General features: G+C 49.5%; 1 protein-coding gene across 1 annotated transcript in view; it reads left to right on the forward strand.

Annotated features, from left to right (window-relative positions):
• Nucleotides 1-11,587, forward strand: part of ADAMTS8 (ADAM metallopeptidase with thrombospondin type 1 motif 8) — a 123,930-nt gene extending 112,343 nt beyond the window's left edge. The window contains exons 5-9 of the mRNA XM_069614131.1: nucleotides 4,003-4,301; nucleotides 4,886-5,069; nucleotides 6,743-6,915; nucleotides 7,585-7,760; nucleotides 8,843-11,587. Coding sequence (XP_069470232.1) covers nucleotides 4,003-4,301; nucleotides 4,886-5,069; nucleotides 6,743-6,915; nucleotides 7,585-7,760; nucleotides 8,843-9,578 — 1,568 coding nt within the window. The 3' untranslated portion in view covers nucleotides 9,579-11,587. The remainder of the gene's footprint in view (nucleotides 1-4,002; nucleotides 4,302-4,885; nucleotides 5,070-6,742; nucleotides 6,916-7,584; nucleotides 7,761-8,842) is intronic.
• Nucleotides 11,588-12,203: the final 616 nt, after the last annotated feature.

A 12,203-nucleotide genomic window follows, 5' to 3' on the forward strand; every position in this document is an offset into this window, starting at 1 on the left:
AGCAAATGCCTATCACATACCTAAACAAAAGCCCAAACGCTTGGCTTTACCAATGCTTATCTTTGGTGTAGTCAGTAATGAGACTCTATTGGAAGCCAGAAAGCTCAGTAAACATAGGGTCTCATTACAAGTTTGGTGGAATTTGATCTGTAAGTGCCACCAAACTGAAAAACCATTAGCAAATGCGAAAACAATAATTTCATGGGTGATGTTTTTTAGAGACCCCTGGACTCAAAAGTCATTCCCCATTAGCCTCTAATGGAGAAATGTGGTATTAAAGTGTCCAGTAAAACCGCCAGGGTAATGCTGCATCCGTTAATTCATTTGTGTGGCGAATCAGACAGATTTTTCAAATATGGGTTTTGAATCCTATAATGGTGTGGAGCAGCCAAATATGAGCCATTCCCAAGTACTGTCTGTTTCACAGCCACTGCACTCCCTGTAAGGAGACGAGTGGTCTTGTGGACTTCCTCAGACTCTCATCATGTCCTGTTGAAGGAGAATCCCTCTTAGTGTTCTTCTGAAGGAGACCCTCCTCTTAGTGTCCTGCTGGAGGAGACCCCCTCTTAGCGTTCTTCTGAAGGAGACCCTCCTCTTAGTGTCCTGCTGAAGGAGACCCCCTCTTAGTGTCCTGCTGAAGGAGACGCCCTCTTAGTGTTCCTCTGAAGGAGACCCTCCTCTTAATGTTCCTCTGAAGGAGACCGCCTCGTAGTGTCCTGCTGAAGGAGACCCTCCTCTTAGTGTCCTGCTGAAGGAGACCCCCTCTTACTGTTCTTCTGAAGGAGACCCTCCTCTTAGTGTCCTGCTGAAGGAGACCCCATCTTAGTGTTCTTCTGAAGGAGACCCTCCTCTTAGTGTCCTGCTGAAGGAGACCCCTCTAAGTGTTCCTCTGAAGGAGACCCCCTCTTTGTGTCCTGCTGAAGGAGACGCCCTCTTAGTGTTCCTCTGAAGGAGTCCCCCTCTTAGTGTTCCTCTGAAGGAGACCCCCTCGGAGTGTCCTGCTGAAGGAGACGCCCTCTTAGTGTTCCTCTGAAGGAGACCCTCCTCTTAGTGTTCCTCTGAAGGAGACCTCCTCTTAGTGTTCTGCTGAAGGAGACGCCCTCTTAATGTTCCTCTGAAGGAGACCCCTCTTAGTGTTCCTCTGAAGGAAACCCCCTCTTAGTGTTCCTCTGAGGGAGACCCCCTCTTAGTGTTCTACTGAAGGAGACCCCACTCTTAGTGTTCTTGTAAAGGAGACTGCCCCCTCAGTGTTCCTCAGAAGGAGACCCCTCTTAGTATTCCTCTGTAGGAGACCCCTCTCTTAGTGTTCTGCTGGAGACCCCACTCTTAGTGTTCTTCTGAAGGAGACCCCTCTTAGTATCCTGCTGAAGGAGACACCTTCTCAGTGTCCTGCTGAAGGAGAGACCCCCTCTTAGTGTTCTTCTGAAGGAGATCCTCCTTAGTGTCCTGCTGAAGAATACCCCCTCTTAGTGTTCCTCTGAGGGAGACGCCCTCTCAGTGTCCTGCTGAAGGAGACACCTCTGACTGTTCCTCTGAAGGAGACCCCTCTTAGTGTTCCTCTGAAGGAGACCCCCTCTTAGTGTTCCTCTGAAGGAGACCCCTCTTAGTGTTCCTCCGAAGGAGACCCCGTCTTAGCATTCCTCTGAAGGAGACCCCTCTTAGTGTCCTGCTGAAGGAGACCCCCTCTTAGTGTCCTGCTGAAGGAGACCTCCCCTTAGTGTCCTGCTGAAGAACAGCTCCTCTTAGTGTCCTGCTGAAGGAGACGCCCTCTTAGTGTTCCTCTGAAGGAGACCCCCTCTTAGTGTTCTTCTGAAGGAGACCCCCCTTAGTGTCCTGCTGAAGGAGATCCCTCTTAGTGTCCTGCTGAAGGAGACCTCCTCTTAGTGTCCTGCTGAAGAACAGCTCCCCTTAGTGTCCTGCTGAAGGAGACCCCTCTTAGTGTTCCTCTGAAGGAGACCCCTCTTAGTATTCCTCTGAAGGAGAACGCCTCTTAGTGTTCCTCTGAAGGAGACCCTCCTCTTAGTGTTCCTCTGAAGGAGACCCCTCTTAGTGTTCCTCTGAAGGAGACCCCCTCTTAGTGATCCTCTGAAGGAGACCCCCTCTTAGTGTTCCTCTGAAGGAGACCCTCCTCTTAGTGTTCCTCTAAAGGAGACCCCCTCTAAGTGTCCTGCTGAAGGAGACCCCTCTTTGTGTCCTGCTGAAGGAGACCCCCTCTTAGTGTTCCTCTGAAGGAGACCCCCTCTTAGTGTTCCTCTGAAGGAGACGCCCTCTCAGTGTCCTGCTGAAGGAGACCCCCCTCTTAGTGCTCCTCTGAAGGAGACCCTCCTCTTAGTGTTCCTCTGAAGGAGACCTCCTCTTAGTGTTCTGCTGAAGGAGACGCCCTCTCAGTGGTCCTCTGAAGGAGACCCCTCTTAGTGTTCCTCTGAAGGAAACCCCCTCTTAGTGTTCCTCTGAACGAGACCCCCTCTTAGTGTTCCTCTGAAGGAGACCCCCTCTCAGTGTCCTGCTGAAGGAGACCCCCTCTTAGTGCTCCTCTGAAGGAGACCCTCCTCTTAGTGCTGCTCTGAAGGAGACCTCCTCTTAGTGTTCTGCTGAAGGAGACGCCCTCTCAGTGGTCCTCTGAAGGAGACCCCTCTTAGTGTTCCTCTGAAGGAAACCCCCTCTTAGTGTTCCTCTGAAGGAGACCCCCTCTTAGTGTTCCTCTGAAGGAGATTCCCTCTCAGTGTCCTACTGAAGGAGACCCCCTCTTAGTGCTCCTCTGAAGGAGACCCTCCTCTTAGTGTTCCTCTGAAGGAGACCTCCTCTTAGTGTTCTGCTGAAGGAGACGCCCTCTTAGTGTTCCTCTGAAGGAGACCCCTCTTAGTGTTCCTCTGAAGGAAACCCCCTCTTAGTGTTCCTCTGAAGGAGAGCCCCTCTTAGTGTCCTGCTGAAGGAGACCCCTCTTAGTGTCCTGTTGAAGGAGACCCCTCTAAGTGTTCCTCTGAAGGAGACCCCCTCTTAGTGTTCCTCTGAAGGAGACCCTCCTCTCAGTGTTCCTCTGAAGCAGACCCCTCTTAGTGTTCCTCTGAAGGAGACCCCCTCTTAGTGTTCCTCTGAAGGAGACCCTCCTCTTAGTGTGCTTCTGGAGACCCCCTCTTAGTGTTCCTCTGAAGGAGACCCTCCTCTTAATGTCCTGCTGAAGGAGACCCCCTCTTAGTGTCCTGCTGAAGGAGACCCCTCTTAGTGTTCCTCTGACGGAGACCCCTCTTAGTGTTCCTCTGTGAGGAGACCCCCTCTTAGGTTTCCTCTGAAGGAGACCCTCCTCTTAGTGTTCCCCTGAAGGAGACCCCTCTAAGTGTCCTGCTGAGGAGACCCTCCTCTTAGTGTTCCTCTGAAGGAGACCTCCTCTTAGTGTCCTGATGAAGGAGATCCCCTCTTAGTGTTCTACTGAAGGAGACCCATTCTTAGTGTTCTTATAAAGGAGACTGCCCCCTCAGTGTTCTTCAGAAGGGGACCCCTCTTAGTATTTCTCTGTAGGAGACCCCTCTCTTAGTGTTCTGCTGGAGACCCCACTCTTAGTGTTCTTCAGAAGGAGACCCCTCTTAGTATTCCTCTGTAGGAGACCTCTCTCTTAGTGTTCTGCTGGAGACCCCACTCTAAGTGTTCCTCTAAAGGAGACTGCCCCCTTAGTGTTCTTTTGAAGGAGACCCCCTCTCAGTGTTCTGCTGAAGGTGACCCCCCTCTTAGTATTCTTCTGGAGACCCCACTCTAAGTCTTCTTCTAAAGAAGACTGCCCCCTTAGTGTTCTTTTGAAGGAGACCCCCTCTCAGTGTTCTTCTGAAGGTGACCCCCCTCTTAGTATTCTACTGAAGGTGACCCGCCCTCTTAGTATCCTTCTGAAGGAGACCCCCTCTTAGTATTCTTCTGTAGGAGACCCCTCTCTTAGTGCTCCTCTGGAGACCGTGCTCTTAGTGTTCTTCTCACGAAGACCCGCCTCTCTTTGACGCTGCTTTCTCCCTACAGGAGACTGCCTTCTGGACCCCCCAGCCAGCTTCCTGGACCTCCCGGCAGAACTTCCAGGCCAGGCCTCGCTGTATGGACTGGACGGCCAGTGCCAGCAGGTCTTTGGCAAGGAGTTCCGTCACTGCCCTAACACGACGGAGGAAGATATCTGCTCCCAGCTGTGGTGTCGCGTGCAAGATGAGCCCATGTGTCACACCAAAAACGCCACCCTGCCTTGGGCAGATGGAACCACTTGTGGGGACCGGAAGCTGTGCTGGGAAGGGCAGTGCCTGGCAGAGGAAGAGGTGTTGAAGGAAAAGGTAAGGATGATCGTGTGGCCCTGTGTCTCTGCCCATGTGGTTATCATGACTTTGTATATTGTGTACACTACACTTTGAAGAAGGGCTACCCTGAAATCTGGAGGATGAGTTCACTTAGTCATAATATCCTTGGGGGTCATGAGTCTACGCGTCCAAGATCACCCCCTTACAGCTGGTTCCGCAACAGCCAAATTACTTGGCCAACATTTCCTACATGTTAATTTTGTGGACGCCTGGGGTGGGACGGGACGGTGAACAATGTGCTGGCTGCACACAACTGATCAAGTCCCACCACCAGAAGTATTCTGTACCGCCGCCCTAGGGGAAGGTGTGGGGGGCAGTTTACAGGGGAGATTTTGCAATCCTGGATTAATCCAATGCTTGCGGTCTAATATATATGGTTGCAACACATAACACGTTTGCCATTGGGTAATGGCGCATTTTGAAAGTTGAGGAGAAAGGCCTCCCCCGGCATGATTCCCCCCCCTCCTTTGTGAAAACGCCGCCTTGTGCTTCGTTATTGTTGCTAAGAGACACACTATGGCCGTGGCCAGTACTATAGCCTACTCTCGTCTCTCTTACAGCCCGCCGTGGATGGAAACTGGGGACTCTGGGGTGCCTGGGGGGAGTGTTCCCGCACCTGCGGCGGGGGCGTCCAATTTTCCTTCAGAGACTGTGATGATCCAGAGCCACAGAATGGAGGGAAATATTGCCAGGGCCAGCGCGCCAAGTACCAGTCCTGCAACATCGAGGAGTGCCCCCCAAATGGTAAGAGGTCTTTTATCGCCTGTGCTTAAGCTGATCAATGTTTTGGAGCAGAGACGGCTCAGAACCCCCCCAAGCATTTTATGGATCTTAGTTATTTTGCTGGCCTGTTAAAGATCAACCACATGACTCATATGCGGGCACCTACCTTGAGAAGACAGTAAGTCCTTAGGCAATGTTAGGGATACAGAATTCACATCAGTGGCCCACACAACCTGTTACAACTTGACTCACAAGCACAAAATCCCAAGAAGGCCCAGATCTTAAATTTAAAGCAGGCCTGGCTTCTTCTCTGCTGGATCCAAGAGTTTGGAATTCTGGTCCCAATCTCACTGGAATACTAGACTGTACATCATTGTTCCATGTTTGCACTGAGTCAAGTGCTTTGGTGCCCCTTAGTAGGAGCACAAGGTTGTACAGTCTTTGAAATGAGAAGCTCGCTTGGCCGTGCAAGCCCACAACAAGGACATCTTGTGAAAATGGCAGGGGGGGCCGACCACTATGTAGACAAGTGGTTCATTTTCTGTTTTCTGGCAGCCATGAACATGAACAGTTGAGTCCCTAAGACTACGGAGTCAACACGTTTCCCTCCTCCAAGACTTCTGTGGACTTTCTACAGAGTCTCCTAGTTCTTGAATCTTCAAGAAGGCAGATTGAAGACTTATATTCTCAGCAGTTGTGTGGCTCTCAATATTTGAACATCCATGAGTGCCAGAGCTGTTCAGCTGTGTGGATAGATCACAGGTAAGGCACTCGCACCTGATGTGAGGCCAGCCTGCGAGTATGAACCCTGGCAGGGACGGCTCACCTTTTCATCATTACGAGGTTGCTGATTTAAGCACCATAGAACTGGACAATAATAACAACTATTAATGAAGCACTGAGATGCAGGAGTAATGCGTTATGAAACATAAAAACCTATTATTCTGCCAACTAGCCGAGCACCCAATGCCTCCCGTGGACGCAGTCCTATAATGCGCTGTACAGTCACGGGTCTGTCACTTTAACTCACATTTTCCAGTGTTCATGCCAGAAGACTAAACTGGTCACAAGGTCAGCAAATGTCTTCCATCCTTAGAGGAAATTCCACTTGTCCAGTTCTCAAGAGGATTCCTACTGGATCCGGTAGTGGAATGTGGGTGGCCTGGTCATTGAGCAACCTTTGACTATAGAAGCAAGAAGAGAGACTCCACTGTTTAAGTAAAAGGCTGAGTGAAATAAATAGAAGCAATTAGACGTGAATAGAAACAGTTGCAACATCAGGAAACAGCTTGAAGAGGCTCCCGGAGCCAGCTGGACTTTCCGCTCCGCCTGATTGTTTGGAAGTGCGGGATTTGCATCTTCTCTGTGAAAGTTTTGCCCTTTGAATAATTCAAAGTTGCAGAAAGGAAGGAGTGTGATTTATAATACAGGCTGTAAAAGCACACAACTCTATGACTGGAAGGGTGTTGTAGAAAGATTTTAAGACTAATCATAAAGTGCTGATCATTACAAGTGCAGCTCCTAGCGTCCTCCCGCAGCGGGGCCGGCTGGCACTTTCACCCTTCTGAGTCTCTAGGTATTGAAATGGGCAATAGCAACACCTGTCCACGCTTCCTACACCCTGTATTAGAGAGTGCTGCATCAAAGACCGCTCAGAGAGACCTTGACCGCTACTCCTTTCCATCTCTTCACAGGGAGAAGCTTCCGGCAGTGGCAATGCCAGCTCTACGACAGCTACAACTTCACCGACATGGACGGGAACCTCTTGCAGTGGGTCCCCAAGTATGCAGGGGTCTCCCCCAGGGACCGCTGCAAACTCGTCTGCCGGGCCATGGGCCGCAATGAGTTCAAGGTCTTTGATTCCAAAGTAAGGTTTATTCATTCTTGGTTGTGTTCAATGAGTGTTTGGCAGGACTGATGGACGCGTGGGCCCTTTTGCCATCAGTCCTCTGGCCTCTCAGCTGATTCGGGTTGAGTTAACATTAAGTCACAAGCTACCATGTATATTTATATTAAGGGAACATGCAGTCTTTAAGATGGCTTTGGATTGCTGGGGTCTTTTCGTGGTGATCAAAGGCCTTCTCCATTATTTGTGTTGACTTTTTCTTTCAGTTAACAACATTGTACCCTAATGAGGTGGAAATGTTTGTACAGGACATACAGAACTACATGTAGTCAAATATCAGTCAGAGTAGAAAAATCTAGAATTACAATTAATGGGCAAACAAAAAGAATGTATTTGCTGCGGCCAGGCTTATATTCATCCTGGTCATGAAATTACTTTAACAATTTGCCAAGGCAATCATTTTCTTTGATGAATCTTGTTTTCATGTTAAGTAATCAAACAACGTGTACCTATGAAAAACTGTATGAAGTTAATTGAAATATATTTATAGCAAGAACCAGTTGTAGGGTTAGCTATAGGGCTTGGTCCCTCCTTGAGGCTGGGCCAGTATGTATATAATTAATGGGTGTCCCTCAAGGTGCTTCTGAGATCCTCCATGGATATCCAACTGGTCCTCTTCTCCCTCTCCAGGTGGTGGACGGCACTCTGTGTGGACTGGAAAGCTTGTCCGTTTGTGTGCAGGGCCAATGCGTGAAGGCCGGCTGCGACCACATCATCGGATCCACTATGAAGTTGGACAAGTGTGGCGTGTGCGGCGGCAACAGCTCCACGTGCCGAAAGATCTCCGGGTCACTGAACCGATCCAAGTGAGTCCCAGGTAGCGGAATGGAGGGCAGTGGCCATCTGAGTGTGGGCTTGGTGGTGATTGGGGGAATAGAAGGCTGGATTAAGTAAACACCTACACTGACCAATCATGGCTGACCCTGGTGTATAACTTTAAATTATATCACAGTCACATTGCTCCCCCTTACACTCCAGGCAATACTACCACTATCACTCCAGGGGGTTTCTGATCCAAGCCGGCCAATTACAGGCTGTACTACTGCTCCCAGCCAGACTGTTAAGACCAGTTTTGCCCACACTGACCTCTTTAACCAGCTCATAGTCTCGTGTTGTGGCTGTTGGTAGGTCTCTTGCAGCACCTTGATGCTGGTTAGGTGGTAAACCTACGGCATGGAAACAAATTACTTTATCACACCACAGTAAAATAGAGGCCTCATCGGAATCCTGCAAACAAGACCAAGTCTGCATGTTAGCCCGTGGGCCGTGTCTGGAGCAATGATGTACTGCGCTGCCTCCGCGCGGTCGCATTCATCCAGCCATCTGTCCATTCATGCACTGCCACTGTCTCAGTAATGCAAGGCAGTCAAGAAGCAGGAGGCCTCTTTCCAGAGATAGATTGAGGCTGGAGGGGCAGATCAGTGGTGTAGACCAATCACAATGAAGAGACGAGGTCAGGGTGGGGGCAGAGATGATGTAGTGGGCATGGGTGGATAACGAGAAGGAATCGGGGATCACAACCCAATGCCTGGTAGGTGGGAACCTTTACAAGTCCAGATTACGATGGATTATGGGGTGGTATTTACACAAGGGTCCCTCTGTGGATTTCTGCATCTTCTTCTATGTGGAGAACGTGTCTAATGTCACTTGGACATATGACCTAGATAGGAACTCACATGCACCTTTAGTGACCACTGATCATGCCACTCACACTTGTACACTTCATAGAATGAGCTGTATGGTAACACTCCAGAATGAGCCTGGGGAGCTTTGGTAACACATTATGTAAATTACCAACACAATCACAATACTCTACCATACAATGTATGTCTGGCAAATGGTGTTTCATGGGACTGGACCTTTATACACTTTCCTTTTCTATGTCCAGGTATGGATACAATGACATCATCACAATACCCACTGGCGCGACCAACATTGACTTCAAACGCCGAAGCAGCAGAGGAGTCAAGCGCGACGGCAACTACCTGGCCCTCAAGACCATGGACGGCAACTACCTGCTAAACGGAAACTTGGCCATCTCCGCCATGGAGCAAGACATCTTGGTGAAGGACACCATACTGAAATACAGTGGCTCCTTGACCACGCTGGAGCGCATACAGAGTTTCCAGCCCCTTCCGGAACCCCTGACCGTCCAGCTCCTGAGCATGTCGAGTGAGATCTACCCGCCAAAGGTGAAATACACCTTCTTCATCCCAAAGGATATTCCTTTTGCCAGACAAAAGGGCAAAGAGAAGAAAGCTGCCAACATCATCAAGCCTAGGGTTACTTCCCAGTGGTTCCTGGGGGACTGGTCCGAATGCTCCAAGAGTTGTGGCTCCGGGTGGCAGCGGAGGATCGTGGAATGTAGGGACATGGAGGGCAAGACCTCAACAGACTGTGACAAGGTGCTGAAACCCGAAGACATCAAACCGTGCGGTGATTTGCCCTGTCCAGTCTGGCAAATGGGATCTTGGTCGCCGTGTTCACGAACTTGCGGGGAAGGGGTCCGGACGCAGAGTGCCCTCTGCGCAGACTACACAGGGCAGGCAATTCAAGCTGAGAAATGCCACGCCTCCAAAAGGCCACAGTCAATCACAGCTGAATGCATGCTGCAAGAATGTTGAGACCTACCACAAAATGTAGCACTGAGCTTATTTAACATAGGGAACCACCCACTACACCTGACCTTGTTTGAATGTCCAAGCAGGGGCTGCTAGCATGAAATGACCTTGCTTTACAGTCAAAGCAGGAACTTCCAATGGTGCCTGATCAGGTGTGCAGGACAAGCAGGGGCTGCTAGCATGAAATTACCTTGCTTTACAGTCAAAGCAGGAACTTCCAATGGTGCCTGGTCAGGTGTGCAAGACAAGCAGGGGCTGCTAGCATGAAATGACCTTGCTTTACAGTCAAAGCGGGAACTTCCAATGGTGCCTGGTCAGGTGTGCAAGACAAGCAGGGACTGCTAGCATGAAATGGCCTTGCTTTACAGTCAAATCGGGAACTTCCAATGGTGCCTGGTCAGGTGTGTAGGACAAGCAAGAGCTGCTAGCATGAAAGGCCCTTGCTTTACAGTCAAAGCAGGAACTTCCAATGGTGCGTGGTCAGGTGTGCAAGACAAGCAGGGACTGCTAGCATGAAATGACCTTGCTTTACAGTCAAAGCAGGAACTTAGCATGGTGCCTGGTCAGGTGTGTAGGACAACCAGGGGCTGCTAGCATGAAATGACTTTGCTTTGCAGTCAAAGCAGGAACTTCCAATGGTGCCTGATCAGATGTGCAGGACAAGCAGGGGCTGCTAGCATGAAATGACCTTGCTTTACAGTCAAAGCAGGAACTTCCAATGGTGCCTGGCCAGGTGTCTAGGACAAGCAAGGGCTGCTAGCATGAAATGACCTTGCTTTACAGTCAAAGCAGGAACTTAGAATTGTGCCTCGTCAGGTGTGCAGGACAAGCAGGGGCTGCTAGCATGAAATGACCTTGCTTTACAGTCAAAGCAGGAACTTCCAATGGTGCCTGGCCAGGTGTCTAGGACAAGCAAGGGCTGCTAGCATGAAATGACCTTGCTTTACAGTCAAAGCAGGAACTTAGAATTGTGCCTCATCAGGTGTGCAGGACAACCAAAGGCTGCTAGCATGAAATGACCTTGCTTTACAGTCAAAGCAGGAACTTCCAATGGTGCCTGGCCAGGTGTCTAGGACAAGCAAGGGCTGCTAGCATGAAATGACCTTGCTTTACAGTCAAAGCAGGAACTTAGAATTGTGCCTCGTCAGGTGTGCAGGACAAGCAGGGGCTGGTAGCATGAAATGACTTTGCTTTGCAGTCAAAGCAGGAACTTCCAATGGTGTCTGATCAGGTGACAAAACCTGGTCCGTCTGAAATCTGAACTTGTTTGAACTATTAAACAGGACGTACTAACAACACCAGACCCTCGACAGAGATTGTTAATAAAAGCCTGAAGTTGCTTGGAAAATGGCCGCAACCATTAATGACAGCAGAACGTCCATGGCAAGAGATGCACGAACTTCTATGGCACCGCAGACTGCACGGAGTGCTAACACATTCAGACCTGGCTGGTAAGATTAAGCAGCAAGTACTAACAAAACAAGACCTTCGAAAGGGTTTGCTAACAAAAGCCTGACCTTGCCTGAAAATGGACCAGCAACCACCAATGACACCAGAACATCCTAGCCAGGCGATGCAGAAACACCTGTGGAACCTCACACGGCATGGAATGCTAACACACTGTGACCTGGCTTGAATGAACAAGCAGGAACTACTAACCAAAGCAGGCATTGCTTGAAAGTCCAAGCGAGAAGTACTAATATTCAGACCTTGCTTGAAGGTTGAAGCAGGGACGCCTAACACGACGTGGACTCGTCTGAACAACCAAGAAGGGACAGCTAACCCAACTAGACCTTGCTTGACAGTCCAGGCAGGGGTCCACACCACCCATTAAGATCAAGCATGGGCACTAATGGAACAATGAGAGATGCTGCGCACTAACCGACCTGAGCAGGTCCTTCACCTGTTTGAAAAAGTAATAGACTTTTTTTATATATGTATATATATATATATATATAAAGCAATGTTTTTGTTTTGTGTCCAACTAGAAATCTACCTCAGAGGAGAAGATATATTGAAAGGCTGCTGGAGAGTTTTTGGTGCATTTTCAAAGTGTATGCCTATGAAATAACGTTCGGCATTTAACCCAGAAAGTTCAGAGGAGAGAGAAAAAAAGCCCCTGCGTGTGAGTCTCATTCACCAAATAGCCCTTGAAAATGACATGTTCACCTTTGCCACCATTTTTCTGTCACTCCTTGCCGTGTCACAGCCATGCTGCAATTAAGGGGCGGGGGAGAGGGGGCAATTGTCTAGAGGAGTTTGAATATGTCATGGCCCACCTAGGACCCCTGCGATGCCCGTAAACACTCAACAAAGTCTGTGCGGGTCCGTGCTGAGACGCGCTGACGTGCCACTGATCTTACTTCCTGGTACTCGTTACAGATGGCACCCCCAGGTAAGGGCTTGCGTCCTATACAGACACGAAATACTGATAAATATACCCCACGCCTTCCCTTTGATCAGGAGCCTGAGTCTTTACTGAAGGTATCCTTACTCAATACTCGCTCCGTAGCCAAACATTTCTTGGATATACATGATTACATACTGGAGTACCAATTAGATATCATGTGCCTCACTGAGACTTGGCTTACCGACTCCCATGGACCTACTATTGAGCAGGTGACCCCC

The sequence above is a fragment of the Ambystoma mexicanum genome, chromosome 9, assembly GCF_040938575.1.
Source record: "Ambystoma mexicanum isolate Mex_15411 chromosome 9, UKY_AmexF1_1, whole genome shotgun sequence".
Taxonomy (NCBI): Eukaryota; Metazoa; Chordata; class Amphibia; order Caudata; family Ambystomatidae; genus Ambystoma; species Ambystoma mexicanum.